The sequence below is a fragment of the Elephantulus edwardii genome, unplaced genomic scaffold (assembly GCF_000299155.1).
Source record: "Elephantulus edwardii isolate Elephantulus edwardi_28Jun2011 unplaced genomic scaffold, EleEdw1.0 scaffold00118, whole genome shotgun sequence".
In the NCBI taxonomy this organism is placed as follows: domain Eukaryota; kingdom Metazoa; phylum Chordata; class Mammalia; order Macroscelidea; family Macroscelididae; genus Elephantulus; species Elephantulus edwardii.
The window spans coordinates 3,093,824-3,119,893 of NW_006399868.1; the positions used below are offsets into that span (position 1 = coordinate 3,093,824).

The following is a 26,070-nucleotide window of genomic DNA, read 5'->3' on the forward strand; positions in this document are numbered from 1 at the left end:
ACAGGACCTCCCCAACCCTAACACACACACACACTGCTAACAGGACCTCCCCAACCCTAACACACACACACACACACACACACACACACACACACCCCAGAAAGCAAATCCAGCCGCTGAAAATATCACCCTACACAGTCCTCATCTGAGTCCATCCCTGGAGCATTGCTGTGGGTGCCAGGGAGGAACTTGGCTACCTTCTAGAAACATCTCTCCTGTCTTCTATTTCCAAAGTGGCCCTGTTACTGACAAAGACACTGTTTAGATGTGTGTAACACTTAAACTAATGTCATTACTGGACCTTTTGTGTGTGTGTGTGAAACATTTTGAGGAGGGAAAGAAGTGTAAGACTGTGTCACACATGGACACATGCCCCGTAGAGAGGAACCCTCATTTTCATTTTAGGACCACGTTCCCCACGCCCGTGTCAGAACGACATTCCTGCTTCCTCAGCTCCTGTGACGTGTTTGGGAGAAGGCATCTGGTAGGAGTGTCCTGTGAGGCACTGTGCTCCAGCTTCTCTGACCCTGGGGGCTCACACCAGGAAGGCTATGCATTTGGGTGACACTTAGAGGGAAATAAATGGAGAAACAGACCAGCCAAACAAACTGCTAATCTGGCTCCTGGGGTGTTGTTAATGAAGGGGTATGAGCTTTGTGAGTTCCAGATGAACACCGCTCTTCCAAGCAGTACTTCTGATGTACTTGTGATGCTTCCTGAGATGGAAAGGTCCGTTTTGAAGGCAGCGATAACTTACGTGAGCAAATACAACAGTTAAGTGTATTTTGAAAATGACCACGTTTTGTTTTGTGCTCATCTTGCCTCTGTGTGGAGGGTGAAGTGTGTCGAGAGCCGTCCGCACTAGAAAGAGAAAACGAGGTGGGCGTTTGTGGAGAGATTTGGGAACATTTGCTACCAATTATGCTTTAGTTCTGGACCAGCGTCCTGACTCCGACTCAGCAAAATGGAATAATGAAATCTTTCACCCAGTTTGCTTTCATGTGTGGATGAGATTTAATGGAACATTTGGTATTTTGAAGGTCGCCGGAGACATGCCAGCAAGGCAAACAGCTTCGTTTTGTTTGTTTTTCTTGGTCCCTCTTGTTTTGGTGGCAATAGTGCCACAGCCTATGACAGGCAGCTGATTCCCGGGGAAGTGCAGCCAAAAGGAAGATCCCAGCCAAGCCATGAACTTGAGTTCTAACCCTCATCTTTGACACAGACAATGCTGTCCCTTGTGTGGACAAAAAAAACCAAAGCAACAAAAAACAGGGACAGCACTTTGTATGGGCCCGGTAACGACAATATGCCCTGAGATTCACTTTCTTATTAATGCAGGGCTTGTGCTACTGAACCATGAAAGGCAACTGTGTATTTGCTGAAAACAGGGTCATATTCATTGTGCAGTGTCCTGGAAAAATACAAGACCGGTCCAAAGCTCCAACTCTTTTCTTTCTCCTTCTTTCTTTTTCTTGGCAGAGATTGTGTGAATTTAAGGCTCATTAAAGGGTATGAATTTAATCCTTCGATTAGAATACCCCATTTAGAATTGTTTCATTATTTATTCTCTAATGGTCTGGGCCTCTTTGACAAGCCCCCAGCACTTGACCTTGATCACTTCCTCCACCCTCTTCCTATAGAAACTCCCATTCTTCCAGATTTTCTTCTTTGCTCTTAATGATAACAATTTCTCCCTGATAGTCTACATGGGGGATATGAATGTTTGCTTCCAAGTCCCCTTCTTTCTTAGTGCCATTTTCCCTGTAAACTCAACAGTTTCCAAGACTTGCTTTTAATAATTATAGAATCTCTAGTTAAAGTTTGACAGTGTTGGTGGCACTCCCTGATTAGAACAAGCTTGGAAGCAGGAGTGGCATCCACTTCCATAAATAGCTTGCCTCCAGAAATCCTATGAACCTGGAGAAAGGATGAAAATCACACAAGTGTTGAGGACTTTCATTCATAGGGTCGCTATGAGTCGTCTACAACTGGACGGCACTTAACAACATCACAACAACAAGTTAAAGTTTTGCCTTATGAGTCTCTTATTTCTGATTACTAAGAACATCTTGTTTCTATTTCAACCAAAACTTTATTTCAAGAGTGACTTCTTCCTCTTCTTTCTTAAATATATATATATTCCTCTCAGTTTTTTAAAAAAAGTTTTATTAATGTTATATACTACATTGTTTAATAAGCCAACATATTCTACTTAATACATGGTGATTCCCAAGTTAGTGCTAAGGAATTGCCCTGCCCAAAGGTATGCAGTTTGAATCCACCATCTGCTCCATGAGAGACGGGCAATCTTCTCCCATGTGCTCTCCTATTGTGAAACCTGCTGGACTTAGATATTGATTATGACTCGACAGTACTCAACAACTGGAGTAAATACTTTCAAGCCCATTTCTTTTGTTGTTTCCTCCACATTGTAAAATAACCTGTCTCCACATCATCTCATTTTTCCTGTTGTTGTTGTTGTTATTATGTGCCATCGAGTCGTTTGCCACTCATAGCGACCCTATGTACAACAGCCCTAAACCCTGCTCTATCCTGTGCCAATCTCATTGCCTCTGACACACCCATCCCGAGTACCCCAGTCACTGAATCAATCCACCTCATAGAGGGTCTTCCCCTCCTGTGCTGTCCTTCTACTCTAACCAGCATGATGTCCCTCTCCAAAGACATGTCTCTCCTTACAACATGTCGTATTATCTACCTTGACACACTCGTGCTCACCTGCCTCAACCAACTCAAGCCAAACTCTCTTCTAGTAAGTTGATTTTAGTTCATCTAGAACCTATAGGGTGGAGCAGGACTGTCTCTGTAGCGTTTCCAAGACCCAATTTTTATGGAAGTAGACTGCGTTATCTTTCTTCCTTGCAGCAGCTGGTGGACTGGAACTGCTGACCTTTTGGTCAACAACCAAACGCTCTAACAACTGTGCAACACACTCTTATTTTCAATCTTCACTATTATTTTGACAATGCAACTCCATCCATATTCTGGGTAATAGAGTGCTTTCAATTACTTTTCCTTTCTTCTCTTTTCCCTAAAATAAATAATTGTCTTAGTTTTCCTTTGCTTGGTTGTATGTCGTTAATGTGAATGAAGCCTTAAAACCTTCATTGAACGAGCAGTGTGTTCTTCCTATGTTCAAACACATCAGGCATTTTATAAATTGTTAAAGAATTTTTAAATTAGTTTGCATATAATGATTCATATACATTACATTTTGTACACGTACTTTGTGTTTTTTTACAATAGTTCATATACATTTTTTATGCATATTACATATAAGTACCATCGCTCCATGTCTACTATCATGTCTTTTCAAGTCCCCATTGATCATTTCCCAAACCTTTACCCCATCCACCCACCAACCTCTGTTCTCCTAGTAATTTTAAAATTTTTTTTAAATTTTACTCTGATTTATTTACAAAGTTTGAATACATTGTTTTTAACAAAGGACCTTTCCCATTTCCTTCACTCCACCACCCATTGAATTGTGCAACCCTATGATTAACACCCTCCCCCCTCCCCTACTTTGGATCCTCATATTTGTTCTACAATAATGGTTTTATGCAGTATTTGTCCTTGTGGGACAGAGTTAGTTCACTCAGCATAATATTCTCCAGTCCCTCTCAAGTTAGATAGCAATTTACAAAATTATTGCTCCTGTATGCTGCGTAGTATTCCATTGTCTGAATGTACCACAACTTCTTAATCCATTCGTTTGTGGTTGGACATCTGGGCTATTTCCATGTTTTTCCAATGATGAATAATGCTGCTATGAACATTGGTGTGAAAGTTTCCATTTGAGCCTTAGTTCTCATTTTCTTGGGGTATAGTCCATTCAATGAAATAGCTAGGTCATATGGAATTTCTATGTTCAGCTTTTTGAGGAAGCACCAAATATCCCAGTAATTTTTTTACCTCCTTTCTCCCTTTCTGTCCCTCCTTCTTCCTTTCCCCTTTTAAACATTTTATATATAGATAGATATAGCTATAGATTATTAGATATAGATATAGACATAGCTAGAGATATAGATGATATAGATATAGATGATTAGATATGGAGGATTAGATATAGAGGATTAGATATAGATGATTAGATAGATATAGATATATATAGATATATATAGATATAGATGATTAGATATATAGACATAGACACGGATATAGATGATATAGATATAGAGGATTAGATATAGAGGATTAGATAGATATATAGATAAAGATGATTAGATATAGACATAGACATAGATATAGATGATATAGATATAGAGGATTAGATAGATATATAGATATAGATGATATAGACAGATGATATAGAGATAGAGATAGATGGAGATTAGAGATATAGATATAGATATAGATAGAGATAGATATAGATATAGATATAGGTATAAACTCATTTATCCTCCTATTATCACAATCGTGGCTTATACAACATTTGTCCTTATTTTATCAATATTATCTTTAGAAACATCTCCCCAGGAATTCTTCTGACCTGTGCTGGGCGAGAAGTGCACCCATCTTGCAAGTCCCATCACCACCGACAGGCGGCACTCTCCCTCTCCGCCCCTGGAATCTCCACTCCTGGATCTGCTCACTTTCTGCTTCTTGGCATAAATTTCCTTTCTCAGGAGCATATTTTCCAGTAACTTTCTGAGAAAGAGAGCATGAGACCGTCATGGGCCCTGCAGATCTTCATTCTACCCTAACTCCTCTCGGTGGCTTGGGCCATGTGTAGGATTCGAAGCCACTTACTTCCCTTTAGGATCATGAAAGCATTTTATTTACCACTCTCTTGCTATTGAGCTGTTGGAAGCAACTCTGATTGTGCAGACTGAACATCCTGTAGCTCGTTTATCACTCCACAGAAGCTCTAGAACTTTTTCTCTTCATCCTTAATGTTCTGAAATCCCAAGATGATTTGCTTTGATAAGTAGTAGATACACTTCAGAAATGCTGTCTGCTGAGTTCTATACTATTGCAATAAGCAGGTCATACATATATTTTTAATTTCCCAGGCCACAGAAAAGTTATGTTTACATTAAAATAATAGGAGTGTATTAGGGTGCACTATCATTATATTATGACAATGTTCAGAATATTGTGATGATTATACAAATGAGACAGAGACACAAAATAAACACATGGTTGGAAGAATGGTGCCAATGGATCTGCTTGAGGCAAGACTGTACAACATACAGTATCTGTGAACTGCAGCAAAACCAGGTGTGTCTGCATTCTTTTAATCCTAAACTCTAGTGGTCTCGTGGAAAGAAATTGCACTGCAATCCCAAAGGCTTGTGTTTCAAATCCACCGGCTGCTCTGTGGGAGAAGGATGGACAATCTCTTCTTGTGTTATTAAGTGCCTCTCAAAACCTGCTGGAGGGTCAGCTATCATTCATTTAGTTCTGGCACCCTGGCACACGACAGCAAAATATTGGCCTTAGTGCTTGATGGGTATCTTTGGCACCTCTAGAAAACCACCTTTTATGGGGTTTTTTTTGTTTCCTGGTAATTGGATTTCTGATCTCTGATTCCCCCCTCCCTGCTTTCCTCTCATTTAAAAATGGTTTCGTTTGTTTTTTTTTTAAATCTACTATCTTAGAGATTAATGTGATCTTTATTCCACATTTCCTATCTCTATTTTAGTTTTCAAAAATCTTGTCTAGTTCTGTTTCTTTTTCATATCTCCCTGTTCTCATTTCACGTGCTGGTCATGTTTTCCCTGCTCTGAAGACCCTAAGGAGTTTTGGTTTGGGGGTTTTTAAACAAATTTCCTCCAATTTGCATTTTACAGCCTATTTTCATTTCCTCAGACAGGATTCTTGTCTGTATACTTGTGTTAGGGTGAATCTAGGTATACACAGTTTCTCAACTGTGGCTTTACGGCAATGTAACCTGGCTGGGTGGGTCATTTTTTAGAATCTTGGAAAGGCTCACAGGGTGTCTCAGAGTAAGATCTTTCACAAAAGTTGTATATGGCTGCCAGCAGCCAATCAGGGCCACTGTTAAGTCCCTATCATGCTTGGGGGAGGATAAGGGAATGGCACCTTCCCTGTGACTTGGCTTCTATGTCTGAATCTTCCTCCTATAACTGAGGAAAGGTGCGAATCAGGACCCAGGCGTGTGACTGACTGGTCAGCAGAACAAGAGCTGGGCTTCGAGGTCTCTCACCTTTTCAGCCACGTGTCTTCTTTGGAGCTAAGCCTGTGTATGTGGACTGGGGCCTTGGGTGTGGGGTCTTACTGGTGAAGAGGGTGGGGATACATAAAATGTGACATCAGTGTGTTCTCAGCACCATATGTGAGCAACTTCTCTTGTGCTTCCAGTCTCTCATCCCCGAGTTCTCCATTTTATCTACTTGTCCAGCAAATAAACTCTCAAGGGTAATCAGTTTTCCAGATGGTGCAGGGCGACGGGGATCAGTGGTGTAATTACTTTCTAAATAGATTTGCAGGCTCCTCTTTTTAGCCCCCTCTCTCCTCCCACTTCCAGCAGAGCCCGTGGCCGCCAGTGTCTGCATCTTTAAGAGGTTCGGCGCTGCAAAGTAGGTTACATCTCCGTATCTGCCACTGCTGGCTTAGAAATCAGTCTCCTCAGCTCTGCTAACTTGGTTATCATTCCTTTATCAGGCTTTCAGCTTCCAAAATGTTATTGCCCTCCTTCTTTCTCCTTTCTCTGTGTGTACACACACACACACACACACACACACACACACACACACACACACACTACTGTTAGTGGGATCCCTTCAGAAATAGGGGTGAAAAGAATATTATTCCATTTCCTTTCTTTAGACTTTGCTTTTTCCTCAAAAATTCTCCGTTTTAGCATTTAACGGAAATCTCACATTACTCTATACCTGAATTGGCTTCAATCACTTCAGCCCAGTATTTGTGCTTTTCTAGTTCTCCTTGGTCTTTCTCTAGGTGTAAAGCCCCACTGCTGTTGAGCTGATCCTGATTCGTAGTGACATAAAAGGACCTCGTATGACGTCCTTTAGGGTTTCCAAGGCTCTGTATCTTGACAGAAGCAATCTGCCCCGTTTTTGCTCCCAAGGAGTGAATGATAGGTTTGAACTAGTGAACTTTTAGTTAGCATCCAAGTGCTTGAGCCACTGTATGACCAGGGCTTCTGGCCAGGTTTGACATGAGGATAATCCCTTTCTAAATCGAAAGTGTATCTAATCGAAACAGTATCTAATAATAACACCACCTCTCTGGGTCGAGTTACACGTGGACAAGGGACTGTGGCTTTCTCACGCTGCCTGCTTTCAGATACAGATGGCACATTCTTCTTAACAGTCTGGGGTACCCGGCCAATGTGCTCACCTTTGTACGAGGATGACCTGGATCTCCTCATCCTTTGAGACAGACATGGAATAAGCAAGAGACGTATGTCAGAGCAAATGAAAAAGAAAATATAGAATCTTCCTACCATGCAGAAAGGTACATTGAAGGGCCTTAGAAGGGTTTTAGCTAGGTGAGAAGCCACATGGGACAGTTTTATTTTGGCTACAAGCAAGACAAGCTCTTGATTTTTCTTTTCCTTTTAAATTGGTGCACTTGGCCACTCAGCATGGAAAAATCTTGGAATCCAGGACAAGATGAGAAACCACAAAGGAACTGAACTTGATTTTGGCTACAGACAAAAAGAGCTTTCCTAAATTTTTAATTGGTGTTCTTGGTCACCCAACAGCCAAAAACTTGCAGTTAAGCCTAATAGTCTAGAAGAGCCATGGCCTGAGAAGAATTACATGGTGTCCAGTTCCTACTACCCCTCTTAGACCATGGATACAGCAGGAAGTCCTCGGGAGAATGGAGGAAAATAAAGAAAAAAAACACAACCATCTAAAAAAAAAGAAGACTAGACCTGACTGAACTGGTTGAGACTGCCAGTGCCCCCTACTTTCAGCAATTCTTTCTTTTCAGAGGCCCTGTCTCCACGTGGATGATGGAAACCCCTAGGATATCTTGGTGACCATTTTTACAAGAGCAATTTGCACAATTCACCTTTCAGCCCAACACAATGTTGGTTCCTAAAATACACCATATTTTACCATATCACCAGTGAGTGGGTTCCCCTGCCCAATCAATTCTACACCATCAAATGGTCCATGAGAGAGTGGGGACAGGCGGGACAGTCAGAACAAACAGATGCAAAGAACAAGAATGCTGACACACTGTGAAAATCATAACCCGTATGCAAAAATTGTTAACTGAGAACTGAATTTGTACTCTGTAAATTTTCACCCAAAGCACAATGAAATGTTCAGGGAGAGGGGAAGAAATGGAAACCTCAGAAGCAAGGCTGTTTGAGATGAGATCGCGGTGCCGAGAGGAGAGCATCGCACGTTGGGTTAACCTCCTGTATGCTCGGAGTGCTCCCTTACTCCCGTCTCACTCCCTGGCCTGCCTCGCCCTGGACGACTCGGGCAGCCACATCTCCCTCCTGAAGAAGTCTCTGTTTTCTTCACCGCAGCCTCGCCCTTCGAGGGTGGCTCCGGATCCTTACCCACGAACACTCTCCCATAACACTGGGAGCACATCCCCTCCTTGGTGACGGCACTTTTCCCCAACGTCGATAAACTCTTATTCCTTCATTCCCTTCTAATGATAGCCACTCTTTTGCGAAAGCATCTTTCTTTAGGAGCAGAAGCTACTGCTCAAAGGTGCGAGGTTGCAGCTTTTATTAGGTACATTCTAGTCTTGAGACTGAAATTTTGACAGAACTTGGGAAATCTTAAGGTCTCCAACTGATATATTACCATCTCCTCTCACTCGCTCATTGCTTTGGAGTTGGGACCGATGCCTAGCTGATCCCGCAGTGGATACTCAAGGCCATAAATCCCCTGGTTTCCTCCCCCATAGCCATTGGTGAATTTGAACTGCCAGAGAGGGGTGGCCATTGGGATCACAGCGCAGCTCTGCACAGACAATGCCCCTCACTTTTAGCAATTGTTTCTTTTCAGAGGCCCTGTCTCCACATTGATGATGGAAAGCATCTGTCCTCAATCAACTATTAAATACTGACATTGGGTCAACCCTAGAAGACAGGGTGGATCTCCCCTGAGGGCCTCCATTTACTCTGGGCACATTTTGAGGAGGAAACAGTTCGAGGAGAGAGAAATCAGACTGGGAAAGGTCAGTAAGTGAGAGGAAGACTCTTGAGATGGGTGGACACGGCCAACTACCAGCCCCATGTCAGCCCTGTTTTATAACAGAGGCACTATGCCATTTTTGTCCTTTTGTGACTGAGATATTTCACTCAACATAATGTCCTCCAGGATCACCCATTTTGTTTAATTCGTGAGTTCCTTGTTTTTTTTAATGCGGGTAGTATTCCATTGTGTGAATATACCACAGCTTCTCTATCCATTCATTTGTTGATGGGCACTTGGGTTGTTTCCAACCCTTTGAAAAACCCAACTAAACTTTGGTTTGCTTGTTGTGTTTTGGGATCTGCACATGTTTGGGGGCACTATAAATCAGCCTTGTCCAGTGGTAGCTGGAGCCTGCAGTCGAGTGGGGACACTGTAGATCACTGGTCAGCACAGGCTTAGTGGGTATCAAACACCTCCCAAGAGTGGCAACGGACGCGGTGCTGTGAATACACTTTCCCTCACTTAGTTTCACTATGTTTTCATTTCTGCTTTCTAAGCTGTGTGCTGGGGTCCACGTCCTTGTATTGCTATTTGCATTTTTCTGATGACGGCCTTCATACACTCACTGGCTTTTCCAGTTCCTCTCTCTCTCTCTCTCTCTCTCTCTCTCTCTCTCTCTCTCTCTCTCTCTGTGTGTGTGTGTGTGTGTGTGAGAAATGCCTATTTAACTGTGTAATCATTTTGCTCGCTATTTCTGAAAGGGTTGTCTTTTTCATATTGATTTATGAGAGCTCTTTATACATGCCGAGTACAAAGTCTTTGTCTCTCCACTGGCTGTGGCATACATTTTCAGTCTTAATGATGTCTTTTGATGAGCAGAAGATAATGTTTGAGAAGTCTGATTTCCCATTTCCCCTCCTTTTATGTCAGAGCTTTTTATGTCTTGTTTGAGACCTCTGCGAACCCCGAGGTCACTTTCAGAAGTTCTGTTATTTTATCTCTCACTTTTAGATTTATGATATATCTCAAATTGATTCTTTGATGTCATGCCCTGCCCCTGTAGCCTTTTTAATTGTAGCAGAAGAGGGAGGCTCACACTGTCCTCCTCAAAACATAGGTACGACATCTGAATGTGGACATTTGAAGTCAAGCGGGACTGTTGGAGATAGTTTATGGTGAGGAAAGTCTTTTTTCACATCTCAAATCACATTCCTGTGTCTATGTTGTAGCTTTGAACCTATCTCTGATCTGTTAGGGAAGATTTCCTTTCCAAGCATGATGCTGATGTTCATATATTCTAACTTTACAGAAGTTGGGGGAATCAACTTGAAGGCACACAACACTTTTGGTCTTAGTAGACCCAGGTTTCCATCCTTGCTTTGCCCCTTTCGAATTATAAGACCTTAGACAAGTTACCAGACATTTCTGAGCTCTTCTTCAAAATGGAACATTTAGCTCTCAAAGGGATCAAAAGGATTAAACTAGAAAACAGAGACAATCTATATATTAAAAAAGTGTGATAACTCAGCTTCCTTATTGCCATGGAGTTGGAACCAACTCAGCTGACCGTCCAGCTGTTTTCAGATGTTGTAAATCACATGGGAGGAGACTGTCCATCTTCCTCCTGCAGAGCAGCTGATGGATTCAAACCACCTGCCTTTGGATTGGCAGCACAGCTCCTTAATCACTAGACCACCAGAGCTTCCTTCAAAGTATGATTGTTGTGCTGCTGTGTACCATCAAGTTGGAAGTGGCCCATAGCTGACCCTCCGGCGGGTTTTCAGAGGCAGTAATTGCACGGGAGGAGATTGCCCATCCTTCTCCCATGGAGCAGCTGGTGGATTTGAACTGCAGGTCTTTGAGATTGCAGCACAGAGTTTTACCACTAGACCACCAGGGCTCAAAGTATGATGCTGTTGTGTACTGTAGAGATGGAACCGACCCATAGCTGACCTGCTGATGGGTTTTCAGAGGCAGTTACTCTCTCGAGAGGAGAGTGTCCATACTTCTCCTGTGGAGCAGCTGGTAGCTTTGAACTGTGTGCCTCCGGGATTGCAGTGCAGCTTCTTGCCACTAGGCCACCAGAGTCCTGTTTAAAACAAAAGGGGTAAAACATATCAACCCCCAAAGTCACTGCCATTGAGTCTATTCTGACTCGTTAACAACTCTGTAAGACACAGGAGCACTGCCCCATGGGGTTTCCAAGGCTGAAAATCCTTATGGAATCAGACTACTTCTCCTTTCTCTGGTGGGTTTGAACCACTGACCTTTGGTGTGCAGCCTTATGTTTAAACTGCCGTCCCATCAGAATTCCAGGATCCTGGAGTAGGGTTGTCAGATAAAATATACAACCTTCAGTTAAACTTGCATTTCAGGTCAACGATGAATACATTTCTCCATATCAAAACTCAAATTCAACTCTGTGACTGACTCAAAGCCAACACTATGGTCCGTTTTTTGGAGGCTGTAAATGACAAGACAGAAGATTAACTGTCGCTCTCCCGTGGAGCCATTGGGGGGTTTAAACTGCCAGAGGGCCAGCACCTTGCACTTTGCAGCACAACCCTCTACAGACTATACTCCAGAGCTCCCTTTCTCCATATAAGCACATTCAAATAATGTAGAAACTGGTGTCCTACATTTTTATTTGCTCAATCTGCCCTGGCATATTAGAAGTACTTGACAAATTCTTCCTCATTTCCACTCCCTCGTAAGCTTCATCGAAACAGGGCTGTAGATACTGCTGGATTCAATAGTTGCTAACTTGTGGTTGAAAGATGGGAGGTAGGAAAAGAAGGACAGCAGTAAAGCTGGCTATAATCTTACTCTTATTACACACACACACACACACACACACACACACACACACACACACCCCATACAAAAACAATAGAAAAACATGGAGGGCCAGGAGAGTGTCTTCCCAATCACCAATTCACCCTTTATAGAGTATTGACGTACATTCTCATGCCCCCCAGGGATGTACATCTACACAGAAATTACATTTCTTTTTATGGAGCATTGTTGTGGTGGTTGCCATGTGCTGTTGAGTCCGAACCAGCCCATACCTGACCCTCTAATGGGCTTTCAGAGGCAGTAAACTGCACAGGAGGAGACTGCCCAGCTTTCTCCCATGGTGTATTCAAACCATGCACCTTTGTGTTGGCAGCATCATTCCTTACCACTGACGCACCAGCACCGCACTGTTAGGGGTTGTCGTTTGGTGCTCCACTCATGGGGGCGTGATCCTGCACCATCTTTACAGTTTCTGCGGTGCCCAGTGTTGCAGCTATTGTGTCATTTTACTTCCTTGAGGGATTTCCCCCTCTTTGCTGACCCTCCATTCTTCCAAGCATCATTGATCATTCTAAGGAGTGAGTGCTTACTCCCCAAAACGAGTGAACAAGAGATGTTCACTTAGAGACCTGTTTATTGCGTGGCTGAATGTTGGGCCATGGGTGAGTTTAGTTCCAGGTTTGAAAGGTGACTGTGGATTACTATCTCAGGGTCCCAGCAGGCTCTAGCTGACTGGCAAACCTGGTCTATTTATATGATTTTGAGTTTTATTCTACATATTTCTCCCACTCCATCCTTGATCTTCTAATGGAATCTCTTTCAGAGTGATGGATAGTGGTAGCCAGGCCCCGTCTAGTTCTTCTGGACTCAGCACTGTAGAGACTGTCACTCAACATGTTTTAAGGTTCGTACATGTTAACTTTGGCAGGCCATGGTAGTCAATGGTAGTCCAAGACTACAGAGAGCCTTCAATATGGGTTACATCTCAGCACTGAGAAAACAAAATTCCTCGCCACCAGAAAAATATGCAATAGTATCATAGAGAAGAGATCAAAATGGTCAATTATTTCATTTTACTTTAATCCACATCAACACTCATGATAACAGCAAACAAAATATCAAAAGACATGTTGCATTGGGAAAAAGTTGTTGGCAAGATCTCTCCAAAGTTCTGAAGAGCGAGGATGTCAGTTTAAAGACTAAGGTGTGCCTGATTCAAGACATGATATTTTCATCTGAAAGTTGGACAATCAATAAAGATTATAGAAAAAGAATCAATGCCTTTGCATTATGGTCTTGGCAAAAAGTATTGAATAAACTATGGATTACCAAAAGAACAAACATATCTTTCTTGCAGGAAATACAAGCAGGGTATTCCCTGCAGGCAAAGAAGTGAAACTTCATTTCATTTATTTTGGGTTTATTTTCAGAAGCAACCAGTCCCTGGAGACAAACTGCATGCAGGCAAAGGTAGGAAGTCAGCAAGAGAGAGGAAGACCTTCAGTGAGACAGACTGACATAGTGATGACCCAATGATCTTGAGCATGACAGAGATCATGAGGTTGGCTCAAGACAGGGCAGAGCTCAGACATGGTTTCCATAGAGTTGCCATAAATCGTGGTTGACCTGATGACACCTACCAACAGCAGCATGTTAACCTCTGTTCTGGCAGAGGAATAACTTGGGAATTTTGGTTGCTTTGTTGGTATTTCAACATATTACTGTTACAAGCCACAGGTCCATCCTACCACTGAAGGACCTTCGGGTTGATGTCAGTTTTTGGTATCCTACACTATGACATCATGTCATAGCACTGCTGCTACAGACATTCTTACCCCCTCTCCTGGGGCACACATGCACACCACTGCTGACATTAGCTTTTCTGTGTCGATGTTTTTGTTGTTGTTGATGACGTTGTTGTTAGGTGCTGTCAGGGGAGCACTGCTGGCCCAGTGGTAAGAATCTGCACTGCAATCCTAAAAGTATGCAGTTTGAGTCTGTCAGCTCCTCGGCAGGAGAAGGACGGGCAATCTCCTTCGATGCAATTACTGTCTCTGAAAACTCTCTGGAGGGTCAGCTTTGGGTCAGTTCAGACTCGGTGGTATATAACAACAGGTGCTGTTGAGTCACGTATAATTCAGAGTGACCCTCAACCTGAACCTGCGTTATCATTGTCATCTCTAACACTTGACCCCACTGCTGCAGTCACTGTGTCACTCAATCTCATTGAGGGTCTTCCTCTCTTCTTGGACCCTCCTCCACCTTCCAAGCATCATGTCCCTCTCCCAGGAGTGACCACAACATGGCCAAAGTATGAGAGAAGGCGCTTTATCACCTTTGCCCCAAGGAACAGCCTGGCTACACTTTTCCCAAGACCTATCTGCTTGTTCTTTTGGAAGTCCGTGGGATCTTTGTGTTGGTGAGATTGGTGTCACTCTTTGCCCTGGTGGCACCATGTTTAGAGCACGAGGCTGCTATCAGACAGGCTGGAAGATGACAACCTGGGGAAGAAACCCAATGGGGCAGATCTGCTCTGTCGCTCAGAGGGGTTCTGACTCCCTGGCACACAGCGGCAGGACCATAAAAAAGAAAGCTAATGAAGACCTTGGAGTTTGGGAATCTGAAGCCGTGGCGCTTGTCACAGATTAGTCCTTATTCATGACAAACTCATCTTTCAAAGGACTGGAAACCTAGCAGTTTTCTTAAATGTCAGCACCAGCCTCGTGTTATTCTAAATGCACTAGAAATTATTTTAAATGGCAAGAATCAGTCATAAAAGGCTTTTTATTTCACATTTAATAGCATCTAAATGTGAAGGTTTCTGCTCTGTGACTTACAAACACATTTGCCAATACTCAAAATGAGACACTTTTGCTTTTAGTTGGAATCCGAAATCTTGGGGCCAGTGGAGACTTTAGAGATGCTGTTAGCTCAACCCTCCCATTTAGAAAATCAGGACAAGAAGACCTCTTGAGGTCAGATGTCTTTCCAAGGTCATACTTAGCTAAACCCATTGCCTACGAGCCAACTCTGACTCATAGCGACCCTGTAGGACAGAGAAGAACCTCCCCAAAGGGTTTCCAAGGTAATAAATCTTGAAGGAAACAGACGATCTCATCTTTCTCCCACAGAGCAGCTGGGAGGCTTGAACTGCTGGGCTTTCAGTTAGCAGGGGCGTCTGCCCCACTTAACAGGGTCACTGGGGCCCCTTCATACTTTTTGTTGCAGTTAGGTGCCATTGAGTTGAGTACAATTCATAGCAATCCTACAACCGACTTATCTGAGTCCTGTCCTCTCCTGTGCTGTTCTCACCATCTATAATACACTTGAGCCCATTGCTATTTATTTCGATGCTATTAAATGTGAAATAAAAAGCCTTTTACAATTGAGTTTTGCCATTTAGAAGAATTTCTACTGAATCTATCTCATTGCAGGTCTCCTCTTTCGCAGACCCTCCTCCTTACAAAGCACAATGTCCCTCTCCAAGGAACAGCCTCTCTTAGCAAAATGCTCAGAATATGAGAGACGAAGCTTTGCCATCCTAGTCTCCAAGAAGACTCTGGTCATTCTCTGGTCTTCACACTTAGCTTCTTTATATAAAGCCAGCGCTAGAATGAGGACCTTTCCCCTTCCAGTCCTGAGCATTATTAACTTGCCCAGGATTACGTGGAGCCACCTTTAGGTGGGAGGAATGAACGTGCTTCTCTGCTGACTGTTGCCATCATCATGAACTGTTATGAACGCGTCCAGGTGAAGGACTCTTCTACCTCACGCTCCTAACATTCCGTTTTAATGGCAGTGTGAGTAGGATCATATGTCTTATCTTGCACTGATGCAGGGGATCATGGTTTGCTGGATTTTGATAGATACGGCAACGTAGATTCAACTCATTGCTGTCAAGTCAGAACTTAGTTAAAGCTGACTCTCTCCCTTGGATTTCAGAGGCTCTGAATCACATGGGAGGAGACTTCCCACCTTTCTCCCGGGGAGCAGCCTGTGGAGTTGAACTGCCAGAGAAGCTTGGGCTGTGGGCTAGACATGAGGCCCCCTCTGGACTACCCTTCCAGTGCTCCAGATGGCAATAACAGATACTAAATTGCTAAAATCTTAAAAGACGCAAGTCTGTATCTAACGTAACCCTCTGGTAGACGGTTAGCGTTCTACAGACAGAAACACTTTGCAAGCTCACGAGTTCCAGATTCCGGTAAACCTCAGAAAGCCAGTCTGAGGTCTGGTACTGATCTTGGTAGCATTTTTCTTGATCTCTGGTGACTCGAGGGACAAGGAGGGGCAGGAAAGCATACGAACTTTTCATGAAGTTAACTTTGCTCAGTTTAAAGGCACTACCTTTTATGCTTCACAGCTCTGTTGGCTTAGTGGTAAGGAGCCGAGCTGGCAACCTGCAGACAGGAGGTTCAAATCCACCAGCTGCTCCGTGAGACAGAGATGGGCAGTCTCCTCGCATGCCATTTACTGTCTGGAAACCTGCTGGAGAGTTAGTCAGGGATTGGTTGTTACAACAACAGAAACCTTTTATGCTGAGAATGTGCCTTCCTTTTTTTTTTTTAAATACGGTAACAGGTCCTTTAATATAGTTTTGTAGTACTTAGGACTAAAAGCATTTTTAAGACCATGATTGCATCTCTTTTTGCTCATCGTCATAATAATTTCCTAAGCTAGAGGGATGAATGCTGTCAAGTCAGCTCTGACCAACAGTGACCTCCTTACATTGTCAAATTCAAGTCCATCACTGTGGCTTTTATTCCAACCATCTCTGTACGGGGCTTCTCCACTGGCCCTGGTATCAGGCTTCCCCACTGACCCTCTACTTCACCAAGCATGATGTCCTCCCACAACAACTGATCCCTCCTGATGATGTGTCTGAAGCAAATGGGTTGGAAGCTGTTCTGTTCTGAACCATGACAATCTCGTGGCTGAGTTTTGGAAGGTTCTCACCAGATCTTTCGCCCTAGCCTGTCTCAGTCTGGAAGCTCTGCAGAAATCTGTCTACCATGAGCTAGCCACTGGTGTTTGAGATCCTGGTGGCATAGTCTTCAGCATCAGAGCAACATGCAAGCCACCACTTCATGTCAAACTGACTAGTGGCTGGCTGGCATGCAGGAATGACTAAGGAAGTATTTGAATTAGTTAGTAAAGCGGAAGGAGCCCTAGTTTGGTTGCTGATTTTTGGGGGATGTTGGTGGCTGAAAGGGTTAAGTAGCACTTGAATCATCCAGGTTTGCTGAAAAAAGCTCTCTGTGGTCACACTTGTTAGTTGCTTTAGGTAGCTCAGGAGGGTTCCACAAAGGATCAGTAAACAGCCCTGCCTGGTACCAACCCCCTCCCTGGTCTGGTCAGTGCAGTCAGATTCCTGTGACCCACGGGGGAGGGGGGCAGGGGGATGGGGGTGGGTGCGGGGGTGGGCTGACTGGTCTTAGAAGTAGATTTCCAGATCTTTCTTTCTAGTCTGTCTTAATTTGGAAGCTACACTGAAACTTATCCAGTATCCCAGCAACCATTGAACCTCCATGACAGATGGTTGATGACTACATGAGATGCCCTGCTGAGAATTTAAGGTCAATCTCCTGACTTACAGGCAAACATTCTATCCTGAGTCACCCCTACTTTCTTCCCCACACTATCTGTCACAAAATACCTAGTGTCTTGGGTTGAACTGTGCCCCTAAATTTACGTTCACCCAGGGGCTCAGAATGTGGCTTTCTTCAGACATAAGGTCTCTACAGATGTCATTTAAGAGGAGGTTTTATGTGTTTGAGGTTAATCCCTAACCCAGCATTCTTTTAAGAAGAGCAGAGTCTGGGCACCGAGAAAGTGGGCCCTGTGATGACAGGGGCAGAGACTCAGGGGAGGCATCCACAAGACAAAGAACACCGAGGGCTCTTCTCTTCCTTTTCCGAGGCAGGCACATGCTCTAAGGTCTGTTTCTATCTCTGTCTTTCCACGTGTCCTTTCCCCCTTCCCTTTTTTTTTCTTCTTCACTTTAACACTTGCATAGCCCACCTTACACTAGCTGTGCCTCTGTCTTATTGCCTTAGTAAACCTTTTTCACTTGTTTTGCTAAAACAAACGAACAAATAGAAAGAAAAAGAATGCCAAGGATTGCTAGTTTCCAGCCTTCGGAGGGAGCCCTGCCTTAACTATGGTCCCAGCCCATTGGGAGAAGGAAAGAACAAGAGTGTTGGGCACTGATGCAGTCTCCTCTATAATCTACAGACAAAACAAGCACCAGTGACGACAAACCAAGCCAATGCTGCTGAGCACCTCCTGCCTCCTGCTCACCCTCCCTGGGGTCTCTGAGGCTGCACATCTGAAAGGTGGCGGACTCCCTCCTCCTCCTCCTCCCAGGGAGCAGATGGTGAGTGGCAACTGCTGACTTTTTGATTAGCAGGAATTGGATGCTCTGGTGGTGATGGCTTTGCACTGTTAAGCCAAATGTGGGGGGTTTGACTCCATCAGTGGGACAAAGATGGTTAATCTCCATTCGTGTGACTTACAGCCTCTGAAAACCTGCTGGGGGGTCAGGTATGAGTTGGTTTTGACTCAGCAGTCATGAGTTTCAAGTGAATTTCAGGATATAATTAATTACTAGAATACTTTTCTGGTTTTGCTCACAGAAGAATCAGGAAGTGCTTTGGAATGATGTAAGAATTTTTGTTAGATAAGAATCTAGATAGAAACTTGGGGCAGGCAGAATAAAAAACTGTGTTTCCAAAGTTAACTTTTAACATGAATACATTTGTAATGTATTAATATTATTAGCAGTCCACTATGTTACATATTTATCATAACAATTGCATGAGATCATTTATAAGGGAAAGAATACTTCGAGGGGAAGGAGTGTAGCCAGAATGTCCCTTGGAGGCGAGGATGACAACATTTCATCTCATATGTTTTGGGCCTGCTATCAGGAGGGGGATACTCCCTGGAGAAGGACATCATGTGTGGTAAAGGAGCAGGTCAACAAAATGAGGAAGACCTTCAATGAGATGAATTAGCACAGCGGCTGCAATGATGGTTCACACACAGTGGGGATAGTGGGAATGGGGCAGGCTGGGTAGGGTTTAGTCCTGTGGTATATGCATACGGTCACTATAAGTTGGAGCCAACCGATAGCACCTAATTCTTAGAGGAACATTCTTTCATTCTGCACATCACTCTTTGTCAATGTACTGTATGAGGTAACCTGGCTTTGCTATGATGCTGAACCTTGTGTCATGGGGATATCAAATACCATAATGGTTTCCTGTCATGGACAGTGTTTGTTGGAGCTCCCAGATATAAATCAGGTTGGGAAGCAGGAGTGGCATCCACTTCCTAAACCACATGCCTCTGGAATCTCTATGAACGTGGAGAAACAAAGATAGCTGTGGAAAGGCATTAGGTCTTTTGTTCATTGAGTCACTATGAGTCGATCTCAACTCGACGGCAATCAACAACAACAACAACAACAACAAACAACAACAACAACAACGTATGTAGTTGAAGGTGCCGCAGTGGGGCAGTGGCTAGTTCAGCCAGTCATTGAAAAGTTGGGGCTGGAACCCACTGCTGTTCTCTCTGTGGGAGAAAGATGGTTCAGTCAGCTTCCACACAGATTTCCAGACTTGGAAACCTTGCTGTTCTACTCGGTCCTGCAGGTTTCTAATGAGCTGGAATCAACTTCATGGCAGCAAGTTCAACCTATCATGTGTATGTTTAGGTTGAGAGCCTTGGTGGCAGTGGGTAAGTGCTCAGTTGCTAACTAAAGGGCTGGTGGTTCGAACTCACCAACTACTCCATGAGAAAATGGTATTGCTGTCTGATGCTGTAACGAATGACAACCCTAGAACTGTATGGAGGAGCAGCCGTACCCTGTCCTAGAGGGTTTGAGTTGAAATCTACTCACAGGTTGTAGGTTTATACCTAGATTCATTCCATTTCTCCAAAGCAAGAAATCATCTATGCTAAAGAAGGGAATAATTATAACTGAAGCTTTGGGGTCTTTTAAAATGATGCTACCTCTGTAAAGCTGCCTTAGGGCACGGGTTCTTGTCTGGTTTACTGCTGGCGAACTCTTCCTGCACATACAAGTTGAATAAATCTGTGTTGGATGACTGTCCCAGGTCACCTATATTGTTATGAGAGGGGGACTCCATGGCTTCTATTTCTTGGTCTAAATCAAGGATTCCGAGGCTCCGTCTAACATACTTTGGACATGTTGTGAGAAGAGACCAGTCCTTAGAGAGGGACATCATGCTTGGGAGGGTGGAGGGACAGCACAGGAGAGGAAGGCCCTCTATGAGGTGGATTGATTCAGTGACTGGGATAATTGGGATGGGAGTGTCAGAGACAGTGCGATTGGCACAGGACAGAGCGGAGTTTAGGGCTGTTGTACATAGGGTCGCTGTGAGTCGCAGGCGACTCGACGGCACATAACAACAACAACAACAACAGCAAATCATCATTATAATGATCTAGAGAACACTTGTTTAATTGGGAGAGGCAGGACGTGAAGAACCAGAAAGAGGTAAAGAACTGTGGAAACCATTTAAAAAAATGCACTAAAATATGAAAAGCTACCAAGTCATGCAGTTCAAATTCATGAGCTACTCCAGAGAAGGATGGGCAATCTCCTCCCACACAATTTACAGCCACTGAAAACCCACTGGAGGGTCAGCTATGAGCTGGTTCTGACTCGATGGCATACAATAACCATCACTACCAAAACAACTATCACAACAAGGACATGGTAGTGACGGGCTGACATACCAGCTGTAACAGTGGGTTCAAGTGTGGCATCAGCTGTGAAGGTGGTTCATGGCCTGGTACCAAATAACCAAGATGGTGACACCCAACAATAAAATGATGCTAGTGGCCAGGTAGTGCACAACACAAGTTTTCAGAGGGACTCAAGGTCTCATCTGGCCAGTGAACAGAGAATAGATTAATTCGGTTTGGCCACCTGGGGCCCATTTTGTACACCAAAGCAGTAATTTGCTAAATGGGTCCCTTGTAGTAAAAGAGAACGAGTAAACAGTAAGCAATTTAGGCATGTAAACCACTAGTAGCTCAAGGGATATAAAAATGTGAAACTATAATTAGATCCCTTGTTCATAATGCACTAACTAAACGTATTAGATTGTATATTGGATCTTTCCGAGTTTATTTCTGGACACAGCTGAGCTCTTAACAATTCAGACCAAAACGTCCAGCTATCAATTTGTGTCCTCATTAAAATTCAAACTGCTTATATGAGAGAGAGGGGGAAACATTCCAGAGATGGTTTACTTTTATCTTAGATCTAAGGATACAAAACAGGATTAACCCAGATACATTATACAGCAAGCCACTTATAAATCACACAGTATCAAGTAAACTGTGGCAATAAATTGAAAGTGATGTTCTCTTTTTCTAAACTTAGCTGTGAAAATATTTTAACAAGTTGGCAGAGGGGTTAGCAACTTTTCTGTCTGCTGTTTCTCAGCAAGATGATCTTTTAGCTCCTTAAAATCGGATGCTTTGCACAGGGTGGCTTGTCAGAAGGGCAGCATTAGGGTGCGGCTGGCACATGTTGGAGGGGATATTCATGACTTCCGTGTTTTTGGAGCATTGGCATACTTTTCTCACCAGGAAAAGCTGTTATTCCATGGGCGTCTGGAGAACACTTGTCCTTTGCTGAAATTCTTCTTATTCAGAGAAGTTGCACCGCGTGGGTTGGCACAGATGGTCTGGATGATTTGCCATGGTGTGAGCAAACTCTAGGTACAAGCTCACTGCCCTTATCAATCTCTGTGATTTCAACGAGGAGGTTCCGGCAGATCAGTGTTGTTTCAGGCACTGTTGAGTCACTTCTGACTCCCAGTGACCCTATTAGAAAAGCATGAAATGTCATCCAGCCGTGAAATTCGAATGCCTGCCACAGCCACCAGGGCAATTCGTTTTGAGAGGGTCTTCTTTTTTCACTGAGCCCCTGCTTTACCAGGCATGACGTCCTTCTTCAAGGAACACGTCCAGTGTGTCCAAATCAAGTGAGACAAATCTTGTCATCTGGCTTCTGAGGGGAATCTGGGCAGGTCTGTCCATTTTCTGGTGCTCTAGCCTGTATTCTTCACCAACTCCATAGTTCAAGCACGTCAATTCTTCCTGTGTCTTCCTGCTTTGTGATGGAGTTCCCAAATTCACAGACGGCAACTGAAAATACGGTCAGGCACACCTTAGGTCTTCGGGCAACTGATATCTTTGCTTTTCAAGGCCTTGAAAAGGCCTTCTTTCCCCTTCCCTTCCAGGCTAACAACTTCACTGGCAGTTCAGGTACAAAACAAGAAAGTGTCACATTCTGACTTTTAATATCTTGGGTACAAAGGAGAGACCTACGGTGGCCTAATGGATAAGGGGTTATGCTGCCAACCCAAAGTCAGGCTGTTTGAATCCACTATTAGTCCGTAAGAGAACCATGAGTAGATGACTCCTGTGTGATTTACACTCTCTGAAAACCTGCTGGAGGGTCCACTAGAAGTTGGTTCTGGCTCTGTGGCAATGCGTGAGTGAATGAATGAATGAATGAATGAATCCGTGGGTACAAAGGAATCAGGCATCATTCAGTTTACATATTCTATGCCAGAAATCAAGCCAAATGCATTCTAGATTTCTTGCTCTACCATAAATTCAATACTCCCCCCACCCTACCTTTGAGGACCTAATGTATTTTCTTCTTCATGCTCAGATATTTTAATACTCCCTTTTCTCTCCTTCCTCATTTTAAGAATCCTTTTTTCTCAAGTCTTCACTGCTGGAGTATATCATGGCTCCTCCATCACTTCCCTCTCCAGGGCTCAGAATATAACATTTTCTGAGAGACACTCAAGCTGTCCAGCTCACCTTGGAGTAGCTGTTTGGGCTGTAAATACCTTCAAAGAGTAAACAAAATTCCTAGGGGATATAAAAGCAGAGGTATGGAGACTGTGAAGCTAAATGATAACAGGAACCAAGGCTGGACCAATACAGCACCATGATTTCTCAGAGAAGATGCTAGTGGCCATCAGACCAGTGGCAACAGAATTTATGATTAGAAGAAACCTGCCTTGAACTTGTTTTATTAGCTAGCTATAGATTCATGACTTTAGAAAGCTGATGTGGGAGTTACTAATCCTTTTATAAATATAGCATAAATGAAAGAGTTTTATAGGAAATCTAAGAGACTAAGGGATAGAAAATTATGTAAAGACTCTGTGTGTTAGTACTGTGATTTAATACGTGCTTTCTTTTTTAATCTTATGAAATGGTGGCTAAAATCAGGAGCTCTGGTGCTGTAGGCAGCAGGCAGGTGTGCTGCTAACCCAAAGATTACACTTCTCGGGCAATTCAAATCCACCAGCACCTCTGAGAGAAGATGGGCACTCTCTCCCGTTCGATTTACAGCCTCAGAAACCCAACAGAGGGTCAGCTATGAGTTGTTTCTGACTCAACAACAATATGAATTGTTTTTGTGTACCATAGCTGATCCTCTGGCAGGTTTTCAGAGGCAATTAATTAATCACATAGGAGGAGACTGCCTATCCTTCTCCCACAGAGCAGCTGGTGGCCTTGAACCATGTGCCTTCAGGATTGCAGCACAGCTTCTTGCATCTAGTCCACGAGAGCTCCCTAGTAAGAAGTAAAAGTTAAAATAATGTTCTTTCCATTCCTAGAATACTTTTGAGTTAGGGGCTACTCAAGGCAAGGTGTAAACAAATGTGGTTGATATCAGTCTTCAGTATTCTTACCTATTTCCCTGCACATTTTCCTTCTATGACCATGCTGTTGCCAAGTATCATCGAGTTGGCTCCAACTCACAGATATCCTTTGTTCAACAGATTTGAACCCTGTGCCATCCTCACCACTTCTGCTAAGTGTAAACCCATTGTTGCAGTCACTTTTCCAATCCATTTCATTAGGGGTCTTCCTCTGCTTTGCTGACCTGTTACTTTCCAAGCATGATGTCTTTCTCCAGGGACTGGGTCCCTCCTGATGATATGTATGTTATTGTCATGGATTGTTAAGGCAGACCAATTAATTGCTGACCCTCCAGCAGGTTTTCAGAGACATTAAATCACAAGGGAGGAGAGGCTCATCTTTCTCCTTCAGAGCAGCTGATGGATTCAGACTGCATGCCTTTGGGTTGGCAGCACCACTGCTTGCCTCTAGGCCACCAGAGCTCCCTTGATAACATGCATTGTTGTTAAGTGCTGTCGAGTTGTAGATGACTCATAGCGGCCCTATGAACAAAAGGCCTGAACACTTGTATAACTTTCATTTCTCCAAGTTCATTGAGTTTCTGGAGGCTAGCTATTTTGGAAGTGGATGCCACTCCTGCTTCCAAGCCTGTTTTAATTGGGAAGCTCCACCAAACACTGTCCCCCATGGATAACCATTATCACATTTGACACATCAGTGTCACAGTTTTTAGCATCACAGCAACCACGAGTTACCTTTGTACAGCAAATGGACAGACCAGTGTTATACCACTTAGAAGAATATTTGACCAAAACCAAATAAAACCAGGCCAGAGGGCTGCAGATTAAAATCATCCACCTTTGGCTTGGTAGCATTACTTTCTATCAGCTAGGCCAACAGAGCGCTTTCTATGTTGTTATGTCTTCAGGGGGATTTGCATTCTCCCTAATTTTAAAATAAAACTCCCTGCTGCTGATCGGATGTAAGTGGGGGAAAAAAAATTAGTTTCATGAAGCAAAAGAGTATGATCTAAAAAAGAAAAAAGTAGAAATGAATTTCCACAAGTTTCAAAGATCACCAAAAGAAACATTTAATTTTTGCCCCCGTACTTTTCTTCATTCTTCTTCAATGAATCTAGGTCGATTGATTCAGCGTTTCTTGCCCTTATTAATTTATATTATTTCAACAGCAAGTTGATTCTTTCTCTTTCTTCTTTTCAAGTACAATCACTTTTAAAAAGATAATATTCGGTGTAATAGGCAGTTGAAAATCAGCTAGAAGTCTCACATATGAAAATCCAGATTTGTAAAACAATCCGGAGGAAATGGTCATTCTGTTGAAAAGATTTCCTGAATTCCTTTTACTAAACTGCCCTGGCCCAGCCCACGCTGCTGTTTTCGCTGACAAGAAAATAGTTTTGAAGACTAGAGAGAAACAAAGTAGCAGTAGAAAGGAGTTCCTCCTCTTCAATGTCAAAAGAAAAATGAAAACAAGGACCCTGGTGGAGCGAAGGGAGAGAAAGTGTCTGTTCCTTTTACCAGCGACGTTTGTTCTAGTCCCACCGCTTTGCTGCCATCGAGCTACTGCAGAGGTCAAGATCAAGGGAGAGGAGAGCTCAGCCCTTTGTCCTTTTCCTTCTCGGGTGGGGAATATGGGTCCGGTGTGCACGATTCCCACTAAGCACATTCAAGGACTGTCAACATCAGACTTTACAGCACTGTCTTCCCTGACTTGGAAAAAAAAAATTAGAAAAAGTGAGGCTGGTCCACGTTAGTGGCCAGTTAGCTATCTTGTGGTGCTGCAGGTTTGTATTTGCAGGTCATACGATGGACAAAGGTGAGGATCAAAGACCTTTGGACAGCTTGACGTCCCTCTAAGCCTTCATTTTCAATTAGCTGGGAAAAGAAGTTACCCGGACAGCCGAGTTGGGCAGAATAGAGTACAAGTTAAGCAATCCCACAATCAATGTGCCCCCCCCCCCCCCGCTGAGTTCAACAGCAGAGGGCACAATAGCCACTGTCCAAGCTCAAGCTGCCAGGAGCGGCGGATCCCTAAGATTGCTGGGACTTGTAGTTCGCCACGCCCCCTCAGGCCGACCCGTCCCAAGAACAGAACTACAACGCCCAAGGAGCACCGCGCGTCCCGGTTCTCCCGCCCCCTCTCTCAGGCGCCCCGCGACCAGGTCGGCCCTGACAGTCCCAGAACTGCCCGGCTCCGCCCCCGCACGCACGCGTCTCATTTGTTTACCCTGAAGCTCCGCCCCCTGGCTGCCCGGGCTCTCCCCGCTCCTCCCTGGAATGCCGTAAGCATGTCTAATGCATATTCATGAGGTCGGCGGGGAGTCCCCGCCCCCCTCGCGCTGATTCATATTCAATGAGGCCGACCCGCGCGTCTGGCTGGCTCGGGCGCGGCGGGAGGGGCGGGGCCTGCGCGGAGCCGG

General features: G+C 43.9%; 1 protein-coding gene across 1 annotated transcript in view; it reads left to right on the forward strand.

Annotated features, from left to right (window-relative positions):
* Positions 1 to 26,070, forward strand: part of PHLPP1 (PH domain and leucine rich repeat protein phosphatase 1) — a 307,243-nt gene that overhangs the window by 52,214 nt on the left and 228,959 nt on the right. The window contains exons 2-3 of the mRNA XM_006892758.1: positions 6,515 to 6,566; positions 25,722 to 25,932. Coding sequence (XP_006892820.1) covers positions 6,515 to 6,566; positions 25,722 to 25,932 — 263 coding nt within the window. The remainder of the gene's footprint in view (positions 1 to 6,514; positions 6,567 to 25,721; positions 25,933 to 26,070) is intronic.